The 21,715-nt window shown below is 45.0% G+C and overlaps 1 protein-coding gene across 7 annotated transcripts in view; it reads right to left on the reverse strand.

The window, feature by feature from the left end:
- Nucleotides 1-21,715, reverse strand: part of DOCK4 (dedicator of cytokinesis 4) — a 352,254-nt gene that overhangs the window by 184,209 nt on the left and 146,330 nt on the right. For 6 of the 7 annotated variants that reach the window (XM_039862789.1, XM_039862785.1, XM_039862784.1 and 3 more), the window contains exons 2-5: nucleotides 11,774-11,857; nucleotides 9,822-9,862; nucleotides 7,769-7,824; nucleotides 3,949-4,045 (exon numbers count right to left, since the gene is read on the reverse strand). In XM_039862789.1, coding sequence (XP_039718723.1) covers nucleotides 3,949-4,045; nucleotides 7,769-7,824; nucleotides 9,822-9,862; nucleotides 11,774-11,857 — 278 coding nt within the window. Of the gene's footprint in view, nucleotides 1-3,948; nucleotides 4,046-7,768; nucleotides 7,825-9,821; nucleotides 9,863-11,773; nucleotides 11,858-21,715 lie in introns of those variants that run through there. The other variant, XM_039862791.1, reaches the window with a different exon arrangement.

Consider the following 21,715-nt stretch of genomic DNA (forward strand, 5'->3'; position numbering starts at 1 on the left):
TTCTGGAAAGGGTGTTTCACGGGTTTGCACGACGTTCGTGAAGAGAGTGGGACACGGCGAGACGGGAGGCCTGGGAGCCGAACTCCCTGGGCCGCGCCCCGGCCACCTGCCGGCTGAAAACCGCATTCCGGCAGCCTCTCTGTGCTTATTTTCCCATCTGCAGCCGGGTATCGGGGTACCTACCTCGTAGGTTTGTTGTGAGGATTAATAAGCTAATATATAAAACTCTGAGAACAATGGTTGGCCCGAAAGAAATATCACCAAAGTATCGGCTGTTTCTGACACGTCACCGTTACGGGCTTGGGCCAGATAAGCCCGACAAACGCTGTCTTTGCCAAAACGTAGGCTGATGCCTCTCACCCAGAGACACTTGGGTGAACCCTTCAGAAGTGTTCGCCCTCATCTTTCTTAGCCAAAAGCTATGCTTTTACTTCCTACAAATCTATTTGCACGCTGGATGCGTGGTGGTGTGAGGCGCTGAGGGCGCCGTGCACCCCGCGTCCTCTGTGTGACGGCAGGACGATCCAGCCTAATGGTTTTTATCTTAAAAAGCAATGACGGGCCTTCTGCTTCATCGATGCTTGGTGGCTCGAAGCGTGTTCGTGCTCTGTGCGGGCTGGTTAGGGGTGCCAGCTGAACGAGGAGCATTCTCCATGATGGCCCCTGACCCGAGGAGGCAGAAGTAACCTCACTCTCAACTCCTAAGCCCCTGGGGCCGGCTCTGCTGCTCCTTCCCACTCTCGACTCATGTCACAGCCTCCCCGACACGTCGTCACGCAGGCACTGTGACGCACACGCTTGCAACTCGCTGCTCAGAGTCTGCACTCCCTGCTGGGCTGGAAGCTCGCAGCCACAACAGCTGTGTCTGCCTTGGTCACAGCACCAGCACTAGAGAATGAATGAATGGATGAATGGATGAATGAATGAAGATGTGAATGGATGAGATGGATGGATATAAGATGGATGGATGGATGGAATGATGGATGGATGGATGGATGGATGGATGAACGAACGAACGAACGAACGAACCTTCATATGAAGGAGTTAGTTTTGCAGATCCTGAGAGGTGGGTTCTATTTAGTTCGCATAAAAGAGGGAGCAGGAAAGAGTGAGAAGAACTCGAGGAAGTCAGTGGTCGGTAAAGAAAGGAACACTCGACTCAGAGAAACTACGTAAGGAGAATTAAGTCACGCAGCAGCGGGGACCGCCAGCTCCCTCCAGAACCGATGGGCACGGCATGAGAGTCGTCTGCTCTGCTCCCGCGGGAGGTGACAAGCTGCTGTCCAGCAGGACGGACTTCGTCTCCTCATGATGTCACCTCTAGTACTTAAGTTTAAGAGAACCTGAGATGAGAAGGAAGCCGGGTCCTTTATAAGAATGAAAACCAGTGGGTCGGTTGTCCCTAAGGCAGGGGTAGCAGGCACACGGACAGGCAGCAGCCCAGGCCAGCAACCTGCACCTCGTGCATGAAAACCATGCACATCTGCTCTGACGGCTCACCGCCGGATGACGATGCTTTAAAAACGGATTTTAAAAATTGGACAGTTATGAAGACTATGATAATTGCTTTAATTTTAAAGGAAAAATATCACGAGAAAACACTATCTAAACATTTCCACAATATATCAGAAATACAGCAAAAAAAAAAAATCTGTTTTAGTGTTTTGGAGAGCAGGTTAAGTGTTTATTTGCCTCAAAATGAAAACGGCACACCTCTCAGAGCGGCAGATCAGATTTAGATTCAGGCTTCGCCACTGAGCCTGGGACCTGGGACAGATTAGCTCTGATAAGACTTGAGAATGAGAACGACGGGGCCCCAAGGGAGAGAGAGACGTGAAACTCCCCGCCAAAGGCCCACCCCACGGTGCGCAGGAGAAGACGGCTGCCGAATTCCTCCTAAACTTTTCGTGGTTCTATTGCTGACTCTTCATTAAGTGATATTTTAAAGAACGTTACTCAGACCCTTCCCGATGTCATTAACAAGCGCAGCTAGCATTTCTCAAGCATTTACCATGTGCTTCTACACTAGATGTTCTATTTCCATCGAGCGCGTCTCACGCACTGCTTACGAGCTACAAGGCGTCATTTCCCTCATCGAGCGCCGTCCGGGGGGAAGCGGGGAGCCTTAAAACACGGACAGTGCCCAACACACTCAAGCGCGATGAACTTGAACCAAAACATTTGCCACAAAACACATCAGGAAGAGAACCGGAAAGGTCCGACAGAGCCGAGTCAGCTCATTCTCAAGGTCGAAAACCTGCTCTCTCCAGGGTAAACTTTATACTTGTTCCTAATATAAGTGACTGCCATTCCCGTCTCCAGGGAGCTTATAAATCGTTCCGTCTCCATTATGCAGGATCCTGGGCGGTGAGGTTACTCCTAGAGCTCACAACACGCATTTTCAAGCCAATCTCGTACGTCCCCAAAATAGATGCTCAAAACCTCAAAAGCAGGTAAAAATAGCGAAAGAAGGCAAAGTCAAGAGGAAATTCACCTCCAGTCCCCACGAGCAGCTACTTAAAAGGACAGTGCTAGAGCCCTCGCTCAGCTACGGGATGACACTTACAGGCTGTCGTTATTTTTACAACTCCTATGTTGGGGATTTAGGAGGCAGTGATTTGAAAAAAAATAGTTTCGTTTTGCACGTTAGTCTCATGCACAATCTTATTTTAAATGAAATGATACTTAGCTTTTATAGTCTTTTCGACATAATTGTTTTTTAAAAATCTCAGAAGGAGATCTGCGTTTACGCTGCAGCCTCCCCGCTCAGCCCCGAGGCGGTTTTATCTGGATGCTGCGTCACCTCACTGCCGCGGGGCACAGACGGGGCGCCCTTCATCTGAGACCGGCCTGGGGGTTTTATTAGTGAGTCCTAAGGGCACCAGGCTCCAGCAGGGCCCGCTGAGATGAATCCAAATTCAAAAGCGTTTCTGTTAGTGCCTTTTTAAGGTTCTCTTGCCTCGGTGAAATATCCCATCGCATTTAATAAGTAACAAACAATGAAAACTGTCACTCTGTGCCTGCGTCCCTCACTAATTTGGATGAAGTCTTTGACGGGCTTTCCAAATGGTTTTGTCAGGATAAGTACACCTTTGTATTTTGAACGCAGCCCTTCAAACGACTGGGCTGTTCTATACATTCCTTTAAAAATAAAAGAAGAAACAGCTTCCATCTTCCCCAAAACCGTGCCATCCCAAACTTCCCCACCGATAGTGGTTCAGAGCGAGGGCACCGATTCCCATGGGGACGCCAGCTCAGTCACTTTCCAACGGCATGGCCCAGCGCATGTACGTCACTCTTGGCCTCATGTTCCTCGTTTGTGAGCCGGAGATAATCACAGGCATTATTGTTTGAGTGGTTCTCAGAATTAAATGAGATACTGCAAATACAGAACTTCCCACAGGGCCTGCAGCACAGGAGGCTCTCAATAAATGCAATTAGTCATAATACATAAATTAATATATACACACACACACGTCCCCCAAACACTGACCCTCCTCTTTTTTTTAGTTAAAAAACATCTTTCTTATATATTTAGAATATTATTCTCATTGATTCCGGGTATTATATCATTTTCAGTATACTCAAATCGCTTATAGAGAATTAGAATAAAATACCACCAATACAAAAATTATACTGAAAATAAGTTTATTTCTCCCTTAAAATTAAAATCTTCAGAAAGCTTAACACTAGTTCCACGGTTGATTAGATGCCAGAAAAATTATCTTTTATAGTCCGACAGCAATGAGAAAGAATTTATAAAACCTGTGCTCAGCGGACACAGGAATTATAAGGCTGTCTTATTAAGCACTATGGCCTTGGTCCCTGGAGCAGTGACTTATAGTGACTTATAGCGGACGCTCAAGTATTAGTCAATGCTCATTCTCGTTCAGAAACTTCTTAAGACGATTCTCTGTCCAAAGATTATGCCATTAAAACATTACTTACCACGTAGAGTTGTTTCCACATGGTTCCCCAGTCTCTCAGTGTGGATGTCATTTCTGTGATAACAGAGTCTTCAGTGGGAATAACCATTTCAAATTGTCTGCGAAATTAAAAAAGAAACACAAAGTATATATGCAAATACCATCGACAATGGTAAATTTAAAACGCTCTGAAAGGCAAACCTGGAGAGAAAGCTGCCCGGCTACTTTGGTCCTGCAGACGGTAACCAGGATCTAATTATAGACAGGTACGAGGGATGCTCTGGGTTATGGTAACATGACCCCAAAATGACCAGCCACGTCATCCAGACCGAGTTTGGGGGTGTGGGGGAAAAGCCACAGCATACAAAGAGCTTTGCTCCAGCCGTAGCTAGAGCACCAAACAGCAACTCATTTAACCTCTCCAGGCCCCAAAGCCCACCTGTAACAAGAGGTCACCAGGCCGACAGAAACAGAGACAGCTTTTGCATCCCTACAGCCTTGGAACTCAGAGTGACGGACTTGGTTCGAAGATGCGGATAAGGATGGCCGCGAACATCCAAACTAACTCAGTGTCATAAATAACTAGACACCAGGTACCGATTACACGCTTCCTCGATCTCGCCACCACCCCCGTCTTGCTGTTTGTCAACGAGGCCACGCAAAAAGATGAGCATTAATGCCGAGTGGTACCGGTGTGCACTGTAGAACTTACTAAAGGCTCGAGATATCACGGATGTTTGAACATCCACTGTAGAATATTCCTACAATTAGGGAGATTTATTCTTCCTATTTCTCCTCTATAAAACAGAAATTATGCTTAGAAAATATTCGTACCAACGCCTAGTAAGGCACACATAGTGGGCCTACTGTTGAGAAGATATATAAGAAGATAAAACATAAGATTTAATCTGTGCTCTGTGTCCTGCCTTTGACAGACAATAACCTTTGTCTTCATCTTGAGTTTCTTTTTTCAAATTCTTTCAGTTTCTATGCAAGTTAAAATGGTTAAGTGGCTATTTCTACTGCTTCTGAAAAGAACGCTACCAGTTATATGGATGGGGACTGTTTTCTTCATTTGAGTATTTTTTTTCAAGAATGACATCTAATATGTAGAAAGTAACAACATATTAGACACTGAACCAGGCAGTCTAGATGATTGAGAGAAAATTACTTCTTAGCATGAGGCTAATAACTGCTCTGCAGTTCCTTTTTGATAGTATGTCCAAAGAGGGTGTCGTCTTTTGTAAACTCTTCTTGAAAGCAAGTGTGAGAACTAAAATCTTGCCTTGATTTCTTCACCGATATAGCCTCATCTCCTCATTTCATGCTGCTGCCAAAATGCTTGCCCTTTGAATTAACTTTTCTTCTTTCTAGAGCTTAAACATAGCTTAAAATGTAAAACTGGGATTTAAAACTAGAAATAAAAGTAAACGATAATGTATGCACTGTGACATATATGCTCTACTTAATACTTAAAAAGTGATATGACCTCAGCAGGAATTAAACAATACAGAAGTGGCCTCACTGCTCACAAACTATAATTTAATTTAAGGACCCCCACCAGTCCTACAGACCTCTGAAGACCCAGGAGAGAACATATAGGCAGTTCGGTCTACGAGAAGTTGATCTGGGTTTGTTCAACCAAAACGTAAATTTTCAAGAAGCACAGAATTGCCATTTTAAGGGAGGCAGCTGTTTCCTCTTAATTATGCCAAATCCAAAATCAACGTTCAAACAGTCTATCTTAAGTAGTTGCCCCTGAAATTATATTTCTTTCAGTTATTCTGAGATGTACCTTGCAGCTCTGTCATCCTGATGGGCCATCGGGCTGCTAATCCGCTTAAAATAAGACAAGTAACAACAAAATCCGCAAGAGGTTCCTCTCGGGGAAGGCCACTGCCTGGTAATGCTGGCTCTCAGACGTTTCAGGCCACAGCTGTGCTTCTAGTTAACCGCCCTGGAATCTAGGGTCTTAGTTCCAACAATTGAATTTTTTGTTTTTTTAGCAAATAACTTTTGGTTCTAGCCCAAAGTTCTCCTATAGTATAACGCTCACCATGCCCTGTGTCAGGTGGAAAACCCACCACCAAGTCTTAAACTTATCCAAATTTTGAGTCACCTTTACCCCCATTCGACTGTCCTCGGGGCTCAGGATAGGGGCCAGATGTGAAACAGTTATGTACTAGGACAAAAACAGAAATGAAAGAAAGTGTGTACTTTAGTTAAAACTATGTCCCTACCCCCACCCCGTCCGCCTCGAGAGGTGGGCCCTTCAGTGGGTGAGAGCCATCATCTTTGCTGGCCTCTTTTCCTTGGTCAAGTGTAAGGTGGGGCTGGGTGGCCCTTTGCTCTGGAAGGTTGAGGGAGTCAGGGTGGGGCTCGGGGCAAAGGCAGCAAGGGGGACTGGCTGCACAGGTCTGCCCAGGGGGACACGTACAGGAACCAGGCAGAGACCCTGGTGCCTCCACGTCACCTAGCCCAGGTCACTGGGGCAGAGGTCAGAAAGAAGAGAAAGCCTATGGCTGAAGCGTTTTCTGGAGTGTCCTCTGGTTCACTTGAGGGCGGGATAGTGTCACACCTAGTCTGGGAGAACTCCAGAAGGACGATTACTCTGCTTGACTCACTTCTGGTGGATGACAGCTCCATGACATTACTGAAGGACATGCGTTTCTTAAAAGGGTAGCAGTGGTCATTATTAGTATTAGGATTATGATGCTTTCAACTACTGTTTTGAGTAATTACTATTATTACTACTACTAATAATAGTAACATTGCTTAAAGGAGCTGACGCATGAGACATATAGTATCAGGATCTCCTAGACTCTAAGTTTTACTCATACAGGAACACTCTATGCCACAGACACTGAGCCACCTGCAGAAGGTATTTTGCTGATCGAGGTTTAATACCTGACCTTTACAGAAAGTGGATGGAAGCATCATCCATTTCGATAGCATCCTTGGAATTTTTTTAACTAAAATTCCATTTTAAAGATATCATTTATTTACTATACTTTAAAATGTGCTTTCATAATTCAGATAAATGTCTATTTTTTTTTTTGAGGGAAAATGGCTGAACCTGTACTCTTTCCTTTGTCATAAAACAAAAATATTCGATGACCCAAATGTACATGCCTTTTGACATTAGCAGCAAATGTTTAGTTCCAAACCCATGGCCCCTTTATACTGATCTGCTCATGTTATCACTTATATAAGCAACTTCTATGGTTTTATCCTGTGATATTTTATTTAAAAGATCTGCGATCCCAACAGCTACTGCAAGTCCTTTGAAAACAGACTGGAAAAAACTTTTTAAATGTATGAGAAATCCTAAGTGATCAAGGAGATCAATCCAAAATTGTCACAGAAATGATCTCTGAAGTATAATAATGGCTTTGTGAACTGGTCACACAAAGACATGGTATTATCTCCCATGAGAAGGAGTTAGACTGAGCTGCTTATAATCAGTGGTGAATCTAGAAAATTCCTAGGGTTTGAGGCATGACTCAGCATTTGATAGGTCTAACTGCCATATTTCCCTACACTGCAGGAAACCAGAAAAAACCAACTCCTACTGCCTAAGATTCAGCTGATTTCATGATCTGGGGACAGTGGGAAACCTCCCTGGCCCTGGATCCTACTATTTAACTGTCCAGCCCCACACGCGCGGTTCTTTAATTTTCTCCGCCAACTGCCCTAGAGTAATCATTCTTTATCAAACAGCACAGTCAGTGGCATAACTTTCTATGGTTCATTTTTCAAGACAATGACTAAGCCTTTCAAATTTCGAAATAAGCAACAGTTCTGTGCAAATCCTCCAGCTATTAACACAGCTCTTTTCTTACCCTTTGTTCTTTACGAAGGCATTTTTCAAGTGAATGTAGCTGGAAGGAAAGATACCCTGGAAGAGAAAACACGGAGGTGAAGGCGTGGTCGTTTTCACAAATCCTCTGTACAAAACACAGCCATACAGCCACGACGACATCAGGAGCACGGATAAACGCCACCTCCGCCACGTCGTATAGGCTAAAACCTACTATAGCTCAGATACATCTCTTCCCTTTTCTACTCTTCACTAGTTAACAAATATATTCTCTAAAATAATCAAAAAATGAAATCTCATTCAAAATATATTCTTATAAGACAGAAATTTTAAAAACGTCGGGAATTCTGCATAGAAAGCATGTTATATTGAATAAAATTTTTTTTTTAATTACTGCATAGTTTTGAAAGAAGGTTGTTCTTTTTATTTTGATTCTTTTTTCTTCTTAAACATTCGTGTGTGTATTTAAAAATATACACTTAAAAAAATACCACTGTGAATTTGGAGACAACCCGTGCATTATGTGTTCCAGAAGGTCTTTAATGAAAACACAGCAGCAATTAATCACCAGGCTTCCATTCCGATGAACAAAAATTGAACAAAAGGAGCCAGGCTGGCTTAAAGCTTTTTATTATGGGGAAAGGCAGGACATGAAACTGTTCCTTTGTTCTAAATGGGAAATTGGAAGAAACGACATAAAAAAAAAAAATGAGCATCAATTTTATCGTCCATTAAATGACAATGTCCTCTGAATGATTTCTGATGTGTACTCAAATGACGAATTCAATTAAATACTTAGGAAAACAAATGTCATTTGAATGTATTATCACCACTGTGGATCCAAGGATAACATAAAATTTAATAAGAAAATTCTATATGTATGACAGTATTAAATAGGTATATAGGTTAAAAAAACTTTTTTCTTCAAAATGTATATTTGTCTCAGTATGGTAGGATTAACAAATACAGTAATTATAATTGATAAGAAGAAGTCAGAATTTGAGATTAGATGAGTGACAGAAATAACAAGTCATTAATGGATTTTTTCTAAAACATGTTTTAAATGAATAATTAATACTAAAGCTACATGTGCATGTGCCTCACAGATGTCTGAAAAGAACTTTAAATGAGGGCTAAAGTATTAAAAAATTAAATTTGTATATTCTTTGGTCCCTCAGGCTCTCCTTCAAAATGACCTAAAATAAATGAAATAAAGTAATTACACACAGTTCTGTGATCCAGAAAAAGGCGAAAAGGCAGAAAGGCAGGCGAGAGTTTAGATCTCTTATATTAAACTTTGAGAATGAGAAATTATATCATTTCTTATCTACGATCCTAATAAAGCCAGAATTCAACTAAAAAAATGAACATGACATATAAGAAAATATTAGAGAATGTGGAGTATATGGGTGAAAACTGGGGAGATTAGAATAAAGTAGAAAAACATAGATATTAGTAAAGATTAGTGTCAAAATCATAAACCACAAAAATGAAAGGTAAAACAAAAATCATATTACTTCCTTCTATAATTCCTGACGATTTGTATAAATATATAAGGGAAAATGAGTCTTAGCTTCTGTCTGGACCGGTCAGAAAGACGAGAACTTTATTATATGGTTTTCCCACGTTTTCAGCTGCCCAAACCCAATGAGACTTAACACACTGCTAAGATAAACTTCTTTCTCCAAACCAGTATTTTACAAATGATGACACAGAAAACTCAGAGATTAAATACCTCTATTCAATATTTCTTTTGGAATATGTATTTCCCCTGCCTGAATTTTAATTTCACCCTCTGCGAAACTAACATTTCAAAAAGATTTTGTTTCTATATAATGAGCTTATTACGGTCTTCTCAGTACAAATTTCAAGAGCTACATAGGATTATCACTTGAATAGCATATTTTAACTATAATCCAAGTTCAAAGGAATTTCCAAAATTATGAAAATCCATATTGCCATGTGGCATTTCAACTAAGAATCCCAACTGTAATTTCAATTGTATGATGAAATAAAGTAAAATAACTTTTTTAAAAAATCTCATAATTATGGTTAGAAGTAACTTTTTTTTTTACCTTGATATTCGGGTTTTTTAAGGCAAATCCTCGGTACCAGCCTGTGGAGAAATAATCACGTTCACATTTAGATAAACCATTATGATATTTTAAAGAAAAGAAATGATTACAAATCAATCTGTTCATTTCTGTCTCAGGGAAATTCAGGAGTGCACAAGATTTAATGTATCTGCAAATTCTCTTTGCCTGACTCCAGCCCAGACTCTTAGAACCAACAAATAGTGCTCAGCTAACAGCTGCGAGTGAGTCTGCACAGCCTCAGGGCCCCTTCTGGGGCTGGAGTAAGGAGAGAGAAGCCCATATTGGGGAGGTTGTCCCCACAACCCAGTACACTCAGAGCAGTCACGGGCCCTCGGCCATCAGCATCTCCTACCAACCAGGCTCGGTACCATTTGTATTCGATGGAACGCCTACGACTTAACCTCCGAGCAACTCTGAATCAATTTTACAGCACCATCCTTAAGGAAACATGCCTTTTTATATAAAACTAGTACAGAGTATATGTATATATGGTTAAGATATAGCCCCCTACGAATGTATTATTTTCAACTTACAATTTCTTCAAGTATAGAACCCATGTTACTGGCAAGAAATTATTTTACCATGTGACAGATGTTCTATTTTTTTTGGACTAATTGAATTTTTAAAAAGAAATACTTGAACTTTGCATTTAAATATTTTTGTTCCTCATAAGTTTCCTTAAAACGATATCGTGACTAACAGTTTTAAAATCAGTCTGAAGAAAGTAGAATGAATTGAGAACCAGAAATATCTGTATCTTAGGGTTTATTAGGTCCTTCAAAGACATATCCAAGAAATATATCCCTTCTTAATTATTCTAACAGAAACCAAACTTCAAGAATTGCAGAATTGTCATAGCGAGGTCTCTGTCCGATTATACTATTCAGTAAGGTTTTTAGATTACAAAACAGCTCCCATTAGCTATGGAGTCCATTTTCATGTACCAATTCAAGACAGATTTTATATTTTTCTGTATACAAAGTAGAAATAGACAAAATGCATCTGGCAATGACATAGTAAACATTATATTTTTAAAGGTATCGATTACAGTAGACAGGATAAATGTCCATGGATCACCACCATTTTATTCCAGGCTCTAATTAAATGTAATAGCTGTTTAGGGGGAATACAATTTAATCAATAATGAACCTTAATGTGATAGAATGTTATCATATAATAAATTCCTAAAAAGGACATTAGGAGAAAAATGAATGTTTGGGAATATACTGATGGGACTTTGAAATGTATTCATTCTATCAACCAAAAAAAAAAAAAAAGGGTAGTCATTTCATCTGGGATCTTTTTAAGAACTAAAGTTTAAGGATGCTTTGTGAAACAGGAATGGAAACATCTGAGAACAGATTAGGTATCTTGATTTAACGAGTTACCTGCTACATAAGTTAATAATAATCATGCAATTTCATATCATACATTCTGCTAACATTTCAAATGCAGAGAATAACTTCGGTCCAAATCTGGGGGTTTGTGGGGAGAAGAAGGCTGCAGGACGAGACCTGAGTTTCCCCGGGCAGGAGCCCTCCCCCGAGGCATCTGGCTGCCTGACACCGGGTGAGCAGTTTCCGCTCTGGATCTACTGTCCCAGGGTACCTGCCAGTCTCCGAGATTCTGAGAAAGGCCTTCGAGTTTGACACCCAGTCAATACAGTAGCCTCGACTGCTTTCTATTTTGGCATCGAATACAAGGAAATAATATTAGGAAAAAAATACCGTCAACTTAAAAATACCAAATGATGCTTTCCCATAAGCCGCACATGGAATATGCAAGAGACAAATTTTGTCAAAAATGGCTCATTGTGACTACTGTAAAAATTCCAGATTAGCAGAGTATGGATAGAATTTATAAACTTCACGGCTGTCCCATATTGGGGAGGTTGTCCCCATAACCCCGATCAGTCACCAGCAGCCACTTACCATCACACTTCTCCAGGATCTGAACGGTATCTCCAATTTCCAATGACAGGCCATACGGGACGGTTCCTCGAAAACTGGCAATAACTGCAAGAAATGAGAGAATAAATGAAGACAATCATATCAGTTACAGCCAGTTACACTGCTCACTATGACAGGTTATCGACAGGGGAAATGAGTGTGAATAGAAAGTACGCTTTGATAGCTAGAATCTATTGTCATATTTTAATTTTATATGCTTTTGAAGAGTCGAGTTTATGTAATTTGCCAACTTCTTGGTCAAATAAGTAATACAAATATGAATGTCAAAGATGTGAAATTTACTAAATTACTATGGCCTTTTCCACTGCTGCCTTCACTGCCACCCGCGGCAGGTACTCAATAAATACACGTCCAATGGTGAGTGAGGACAACATTTCCTTCCCGTTACTGAGCTTGCTTTACCTTTCCGCTACGCTGTTTGAAGGCAATGTCTTCTGCCTAGACTGGGACCCCTCAAGAGAAGCGGCTGCATCTACATGTCTACTGCCATGTCCCCAGGACCTGGCGCGGCATGTGGCATGACAGCGGTCTCCTTATGTAGCGATCGACAGTGACGTTTTGTTTACTAGTGACTGGACCTCACCCCCGGCCTGTGCACACGGGCTCCGTGAGCATTTCCACGCCTCTGAGCTCCCATGCCAGGTGGAATGGGTGAGGGGAGGGGTCACCGCTTAGCCCTACCTACTGGTTCCCAACTGACTGGCTTCTGAAACATGTCACAGGGCTGAACAGGACTAGGATGTAACACCAGAGGGAAAACGTATGCAGGTCAGTCGTCCCTGGGCAATGCGAGGGGTTTTAAAGGAAATAGAGCATTGTGATTCCCCCGGGGTTAGCATTGCTCGAGTCGTAAAGGAGAGAAGGATGGAAAAATAACAAAAAATGAACCTTGACATGTGAAGGGAGAAGAAACATCTGTCGAATACTATATTTGCTGAAATCAACTTGAAATTCACATCAAAAGAAAATGATAGTAAATGCTTTGACTGCTTGGTTTTCAAAAGACCAAAATTTTGGAAGCAAATTTAAGAATTCTGTTTTAGATTTAGATACAATTCCAATTCTCTCAATAAATGATTGCTACTGTTGTGGATGCCCTTTAAAAGCCTGAAGGAACGCATGAATCTCTCAAAATTCAAAATGAGCCAATAAGTAAGGGGCTTTTTTGAGAAATCTAAAGCTTTTTTATGACCTCTAAACAAAATTAACAGTAGAAATCAAAGCACTGGACAGACAGCATAACCCAAAGTACACAAGATGGATAAAAGGAACTACATAGTAACCAAGTTGGGGCATTTTAGACCAGCGTTAACTCATGATGTCATTTTCTAACTATAATCGTAAATACCACGCGGCCTCTACCAACGTGTGTGCTGGGAAATGTCCACATGAAAAACAGCCAAGGGTCTGTGTGTCCTCACGGGTCACATCAAATAACTTTCAGAGACCTCTTCTGACGAGGATCAACAAACGAACAGACAGTAGACTGATTACAAGTTACGGGACATCAAAACAAGCTTGCACCCAGAGTTGCGTTTCTACGCTTGCGAAGTCACCTCAACCTCTCACGACCCAGAGATCTGAGCGCATGGACTCCCTGCCCAGCCCTGGGCACGCTCGGCCAAGGCCCTGGGGGTGCCCGAGGCTGCCACATGGATGCACGCCCCTGGTCGCCCTCCCCTGCCCTCGGCACCTTCTCGAGCACAGCAGCCCCGCTCAAGGACTCCGCTTCCTCACCCCCACTTCAGGCCTCAGTCCAGGCGATGCAGCCCTCGCTGTGCCTTGCCACTGTCCCCATGGAGCCCCACGGCGTGACAGCCTGTCAGGCGCTGCCATCTCCCGAATCGCCTACTGTCTCCTCCGCCCCCTCCAGCTTCCTGTCCACACCACCTTCCCCTCGCCGTCCTCTCAGACGTCGGCGGCATCCTCGAGATGCTCGTTCCGTCCTCCTGATGCTAAGCCGTAAAGGCCAGGCCGTGTGACAGGAACGGTGCATCTGGCATCATGAGACGGGAGCTTGAAGCCACTTGTTGGCCGTGTGGCTTTGGTCAAGATGCCAACCTCCATTACCTCATCAGGCGAATGGGCGTGGCCATCAAGGAACTACCAAGGCAACAGGACTAAACAAGGCACCTGTTGGAAATAATTTAACACGCTCTCGGGTATATTCCAGTTATTTAATAAATACCTCAATATTTTATTAAATATGTTTTCTCTTCTATCCATATGTGTTCTCCCTACCTGGAGAAATTCTAAGACTTCCAGAATCACCAGTTGATGTGTGACTTGCCAAGTCGCTCTCTAGTCCTGTGTGCCCTGAGCATCTGACATGAACTTCCAAGTTGAGTATCTCTGCGTCGATGTCTAAGCACCTAAAACTTAGCGTGCCTCCAACAAACTCATTATCTCCCCTCTTCCCGAACCCAAATCTAAGCAATTTTCTCTCTCCCAAGCACCCGCGCTAAAGTTAGTCTAAAATATTAGTCTCCCACAGCTAGTCCTGTTTTGCCCCATTATTCCGTGGTGGCTGTGTCCGTGTCTCCCAACGGGGCCACTGCACAGCCGTTGGGGAGGTCTGCCCAGTGGGCACCCTTCCTCAGCACATACCCACAATGCCACACCACAATCACCTGTAACGCCGCCACATTTGTGCTTAAGTGGTGTTTTTTTATGCCACATCTGGAATATTTTTATATTTCTTTTACTGGGTTCAATTTCTTTCATTAGGTCCAATTTCTTTCATATTATAGTAAGAGATAATAAAATATATAGCAGCAGTCGCCAACCTTTGTGACACCAGGGACCAGTGCTCCTGTGAGAATCTAATGCCTGATGATCTGAGGCGGAGCTGAGGTGGTGATGCCAGCGCTGGGGAGCGGCTGCGGATACAGGTGAAGCTTCGCTCGCTGGCCCGCCGCTCACCTCCTGCTGTGTGGCCCAGTTCCTAACAGGCCACGGACCGGACCGGTACTTGTTTGCGGCCCTGGGGCTGGATGACTGTTTAATTGGATCAATTGTTTTCCTCCTATTTCACGGGGCCATTTAGCTCACACAATCCTTAGGGGTCTCCAAACCAGATCTTCTTCCACGGTCCCCAGTTCTGTTGAAAGCCAGCACCGTCTAGCAACTGCACAAGCCTGACACTCAAAGGCCACCCCCATGGCCTCATCCACACACCCACCCCATCACCACGTCACCGCAGTCCTAGCTCTTCAAAGCTGCTGGAGCCGTCCGTTTCTCGACATCTCGACATCTCCACTCCCGCCACCACGCCGGCCTTGCTGCCCCCTCGTGCCCAGCCTTCCTTCCCCTGCACCCCAACGACAGGCACCCATAGCACCGTGTCCTACGCAGGAACTCCCCGTATTCATGTGGGTGTCTGAACGATGTCTCCTGCAACCGAGTGTAAAATCCGCGCGTGTAAGGACTGGGGTGGTTCTGGCTCACAGTGACACACCTGATTCGGTACCGAGCCTGGCACACGTGATCGTGAGGAAGTGAGTGTGGATGCGGCTTTTCCTGCCACGTGTTCTGGTCTTAGCAGTCAGGTTCCTTCACTAGTAACCATCCTATTTTAAGAGGGAACACCAACTTCTAAGAAACAAACTATATTTATCTGCGAAAACTTGTTCTTGCATAGGAGCTGCTTGAACCTGGGATGACAGTTCGTCCGGGTCACCACCACGTATCATCTCATTTCTGACCCAAGCAGCCTGTGTGGGTAAGATCTGATTTTACTCTTCGGCTACATAATATCTGACAACTACTAAAGGCAAGCTAACATGTTCTTCAGTCTCACTGGACTCAGGATGCCTCCTCTATAAAACGAAGGAGCCAGACGAGGTGAACTGGAAGGTCCCCGCCAGCCCGCCGTTCTGAGAGTCTGGAAGAGGCCCCTGGGTCAGCAGTGACATAGCGTCACACATGCCGAGACCAAGCTGTCCCCAAACCAGCCCAGCTTCGGTTTAGTCACTGCCTGAGTTCTGGAAGAACGGACATCTGTCCCCACCTGCACGGCCACCTGACAGAGCAGAAAGAGAAGCTGACTCAGCACCTGCTACAAGGTCCCTTACCACTGCTCTCCCGCCATCTGTCCAGGCTCACATCCCCTACCTGTCCTCACGGCCCTGTCCTCGGCCACACCTTAGCCCTCATCAAGTGCTTTCATGCAGGCTCCAGTGTCCCTACACATAGTATTCCCTTCTGGGGAGCTGCCTTTTCCCCTTCTCCAGCGGGGGCTGCCAAGTAGCCTTAGCTTAAGGTGCAACCCCAGGGTTAGCCCTGTCCATTTCCTGAGGCTTCACCTCCCTCTCCCCATCCTTAGGCTCACAATTACTTTCTCATCTGTAGCCCGAGGGCACGCCAGCCACACCTGAAACAGTAAGATAGCACATAACTTTACACACCTGAAACGGGTAAGGTATCACATAACTTTATAGCACTTTGTTTAGCTGTGTATTTCTAGCAGAGGACATGAATTGTTTCGAATTCATCTTCAAGACCCAGCATGCGTGCGGTCTGAGTGCATAAGGAGAATAAACGCATTTTGGGAAGAATGAGTAAGACCACCGGAAGATGGCACGCAGGTTTTAACAATTCAGACAACGTCAGGATCATCCTCCATCAACAAAGACACCTAAAAGCATGGCATTGCACATCACACCAGAGAGGAACACTTTTTCAGGGTACAGTGCAAGACATGACTTTGATCTTTACCCCCTAAAACGGCAAGCCATTTTCAATCTCCACCTTCCAGTGTACTAAACTCACCAAAGGTTTGCAAGAAAGTTGAAAGGGGAAGGCAGTTCTACGTAAAAGAGCAAAAGATTTGCAGACCTGATTGGCTAGTGTTTACCAGCAGAAGCATGCCATGTGTCACAAACTAAGAAAACTGGTTTAGCAAAGCAAAGGTTCAAACATAACACAGGCGTTCACAAAAACTCAATCTCCACTTCCATCCGATGCACTTAAAGTAGTCATTTTTAGATTCCGTTTTAGACACATCTTTCTGACAAAATCCCTTTAAGTTCCTCCAAATGTTTTTGCATGAAACAAGTCCACAGGTGAATGTTCATTTTGTCCCCACTTATTACAAAGTAGCTACATCTTTATACAAAAGTCCTCATAGCACACTTTCTGGGGGCACTGTCCCCTAACAATACTGGGGTTACTGAACATGACCAAACACTGTCTTGATCTCTTGATTTCCTTTTCTTGTTTATTTCTTATAAACTAAACAGTTTGCGTAGTTAGAGACCAGAGAGAAAGAACCCTTTATAGAACTGCAAAAATAAAGGTCTGAAACTATTATTTCAGTCATAAGAACCCCGAGAGCACAATTTTAAACAGGAAAAACAGGAAATAAAACTACTGTATAGAATTGTGTTCATCTCTGCCCATTTTTTACCATGTAGAAATGTATTTAGATTGACAAGTATGTATATAAACCTAGTTTATATTCAGGTCCTGTAAAAAATATATATATATGTAAGCTGAAAGTACTAAATTTATAGTATAACTACCTTGAAAACCTATAAATGTCCTATTATCACTTACCTTATTAACCTTTTACATAATGATATTAGTTTAGTACCTATGGACAGTTTACTGAAAATTAAATAGCTTTGAGATACATCCTCTTATAAGGCTCATCAGGATTTTCCATGAAGAAGGTAAAAATGAAATTATGCTGTGAAGCAGAGACACATTTCTTAGCTTCAATCATACTGTTTGCTCCAGCAGGGAACAAATTTGTATGTTAAAACTTAAACTGAGTAGACATTCAACCACAGAGTTCTATGACTTGTGAAAGCAAAAATAGAAACAAATGATAAAAATCGATTATAAATCGATCCTGGAGCTCCACACTGCAGACAGTAACATATTCTTCATTGTCGTTATCACAATAATGTCTACAATGATCCCGCTCACCACAACCCAATTCGAGCCTGGCCTGCACTGCCCTTACCCTTTACGGGCTGACGGTCTAAGACAAATGGAACACAATGTAGAGAAAAAGAAAATGCCTCGTTCCTTGTGGCACAGAGGAGGGAAATCATTTCTCAGGGTCCGAGTCTGGGCTTCGCCGATCTGATAAAAGGATCTGAAACCTTCTGTCATCGGTCTGGAAGGTGACTCGTGAGATATTTACAATGCAGGACGGCACACACTTGCTCTCAGGGTCTGAGGTCACCCCGCGGAACCCCGTGTCATGTGACAATGAAGCCCTCACAAGGAAAACGAGCCAAGACTGCAGCAGAGTCAAACAAACATTTTCACGTGCGCAGCTGTAAACTGCCGCGTGCTGGTGCTGACGGCGGGGACCAAGCAGGCACTGACCCTGGCGTCCCGCAGAGACCCCGTTCCTCAGGGGACGCCCCACTCTGGTCCCTCCCCACGTCCGTGTCCCCTTCACATCGCACGTGTGGCTCTGGCTGCTCACGGATGCATCTCCGTTTAGGTTTCCCAGCTTTTCTGAGGGTTACTGGAGGGGGTGCCCACACATGCGACAGCGGGGAAAGAGGAGGAATCTCTGAAGATCGTGCAGAGGAGCCTGGAGACTCAGAGCGCGCGGAGGAGACCGGAGGTCACGCCAGGGGCCGGGGCCGGGGCCGGGACAGGGACCAGGACCCTGGAGGACGGGACCACGCCCTCCGCAGGTGCGCGGAGCCTCCAGAAGGGGCAGAGCGGAGGCAGGGGAGGGATCCGAGGTAACCGGCTAACCAGGGCCGCTCGCTTTGGCCTCCTGTCTGGAGACGACTTGAAGAAGACAGGGCAAAAGCCACCGGGCGGTTTCCGTGGGGGTCATCCCTGCTGCGGGCAGCGCTGTCCCTCTCCAGTGCCCCTTCTTCCCCGGCCACGAGGTGCGGTGAAGAGCCAAGGGGTCTGTCCTGACCTCGGGGACCCCCAGCCGCCGCCAGTCGGCACGACAGCAGCACCGAGGAGCAGGCGGTCCAGGGAGACCGAAAACCGAAAACACCCGGAGGAAAGGAGGGGGCGACGGGTGGCGACTCCCGAGCACGCGCCGACGCTCGAGGCGCGACGCCGTGCGAGGTCCCCGTGCCGTCCCCCGGCTCCCACGCACGGAGGTCCGCTCCGCTCGGCCGTGGACCGCGCCGCACGCCTCGCCACCTGCAGACGCACCTGCGTCACAGCTGCGCGCGCAGCGCCAAACGCGGCCGCCGCGGGCAGGCGCCACGTGTCCACGACTCCCCCTGGGCCCGCGTGACTTGGAAACAGAGTCGAGTGATCCAGGAGCGCACTGAACCGAACGTGCTTGTTGCTGGCATTCCACAGGTGGCACCGGGGGACACTCGCCGTCTGAGGTGGAGGTGACTAAGGGGCGGCAGCTGCCTCCTGCTGACCCGCTCGGCACGCGAACCGGACGCGTGGTGGCGTGTGCCACAGCAACGCCGAAACGGCGCCGTCTCCCAGCCGCCCAGAGCCCCAGGGCGTCCGCAGTCACCTCAGCTGCAGGGACCTGCCTGGCCCAGGTGGCTGGCAACCAGTGACCGACTGGGCGAGGGTGGCAGGGCGGCGCCCTCCCGCTACGACTTGGTACAACTGTGAGAGGCCAGCCCAGCTCAAGAGACTAAGGCTGTCCCTGGTCCTGCTCACAGGTGTGAACCCCACGGGCGCCCCCCGACACGCATCTGCAAGCTAATCTGCACCTCCGAGTCTGCTCTCAGAGATGCTCCTCACAGCTGTTTAATTTTTAATAACCTGGAGACACAACACGCTACAAAGCTTTAAAGCTTTACTCAGAGTTTACTCTTGCCAGACGTATCTTCGAGGGAGAAGAAAAGTAATATTACTGGATTATTATTCTGTGTTAAGGATTTTGCTAAATTATGTATTATTCTAATCTCCCTTGATGTCGGTGTTTCTATTCCCATCTTAGAGACAGAGAAGAGGAGGAACTACGCAAACAAGAAAACGGATTAACGATACCAGGAAACAATCATTCCACATCAAGGTTCATCTGGAGACATTGTCACAGTTTGAGTGACAGTTACATTCCCCAAAGAGTCATAAATATATTCTTCCCCTTGGTTTTAATGCTCCAAACGCAAAAGCACTTTCCTAAGCGGCTACAAGGACAAGTGAAGGTCAAGCAAAACTTTGAACTAATGATTCCATCCATTTATCAGTACGTTTAAAAACAACAAAATGACAGAAAAAGACTTGGGTTTTGGCCAACTGCCAGCCAAGAAGAGCATCTTGAAGAGGCAGTTTAAACAATTATGTCAAAAGCATAATAGCACTTAGGAGAGAGAGAACGTTAAACAGAGGGACGGGGCAGTGGGGGTCGGGGCACTTGGCACCGCCATGTGTATAAACCACGTGGTCCTCGCCCCTCCATTTGCCCGACAGCTCTACCTGCCCGGCCGCCTGACAGAGATGCCGTGAGGATCAAACAGATGTCTGAGAGCTGGGTTTGTGAGCCTGTAAATGGAAGTAAATGCCGGATATTATTTTTTCATCATCGTTGCCAACTGAAACTTTGGAGGCTGGATCTGAATCTAGGATGGGCAAAAATAAGGTTTTCATTTACAGAAGTAAGTCAAACACCCTTTCTCTGCTTTATTATTACAGTTTCTCGAAAACTGTTATTTCAGGTGGAACTCAGACAAGCTCTGCCTCAGCCACCTGAGAGGGAAAAAGCCGATACTACTGCTATAAGTGATTAAAAAAAAAAAAAAAAAAAACTCTGGCAAATAAAACTAAGGAGAGTCACAGAGTTAAGAGGGATTTTTCCAATATTCTAAGGCAGACATCGGAAGGGACGGAGATTCAGCTTTTAATATTCGCTCTGCCACAACAGTGCATTATTCGCCCAAGGGATTATAGTGACAAGAGAGAAAAATTACAATGTAAAGCCTCCACGTCGCCAAGTGGAATAGTTACGGAAATCAATAACTGCTTTCCCTAAACGCAAACATGAAATTTTCACTCCATAGTAAAACACCATTTGCAAGCACACCCTAAATCTCCTACCCAGCATTGGGTTAAAATACGTACCTCGACATTTCCTTTCCCAATGTGAGATAATTAATATTAAAATTATATTGTTTAAGAGAATTTTTGAAACATAGGACTAAGTTTCTGGACTTGTTGGTTCTAGTGTTTTGTTTTGTTTTGTTGCTATAAAGGAAGAGGAGGGAAAAAATCTATTACATCCTTCCATGTCTCTCTCCGATTTCTCTCTCCCAGTTCTAAATACACAGTGACGAAATAGCACAGAACTAAGTGGTCCACTTGGCCAGGCCATCACTGCCCTCCCCCGCCTGCAACAGAGTGACTCACAGGGCGCCCCGATGTGGGGACAGCGGCTGTCCTCACGGCCTCTTCCGACATTCTCGCCAACCTGATATCCAGCCCTGACTCACTTTTCCCGCACAATGAAGCGTCCGAGTTTCTGACTCTCCCTCCACAGGCCTTTCTTTCTCCACCTGGAGCTCTGACTCTCGTTCTCCATGCTGACTTCTCAAGGCATCTGCTGGCATGTCACCTAAAGATCGCTGACTCCATCGAAGACAGTGAAACTCTAAGTCCCTACCACCTGCTACCCGCTTCTGCTCCGCTAAGCCAGCCTCCGATTTGGAGCAAGCACCAATTTTGACTGGTTTGGGCCCCTGAAAACCTGTCAAAAACAATCTCTTTACAAAATGGGGAGCCCGTGAATAGTTCAATGAAGAGCTAGAGCAGAGTCCAAAATTCTTTCAGAATCCAGTTCCTGCTCTTCTCCGGTCTCGCCCTCCACAAACCGCGCACCTCTTCTCTGCGCCTCAGCAAAGCGGCAAAGGCTTGTCCCTCCGTTTGGAACCGGGCTCCCTGCTGCCCTTCCCCACCCCGAGGGGATCCAGAACAACTCAGCATCCTGGTCAAGGACGGTGAGGCCAG

The sequence above is a fragment of the Pteropus medius genome, unplaced genomic scaffold (assembly GCF_902729225.1).
Source record: "Pteropus medius unplaced genomic scaffold, Ma_sr-lr_union100, whole genome shotgun sequence".
NCBI classification, from domain to species: Eukaryota; Metazoa; Chordata; class Mammalia; order Chiroptera; family Pteropodidae; genus Pteropus; species Pteropus medius.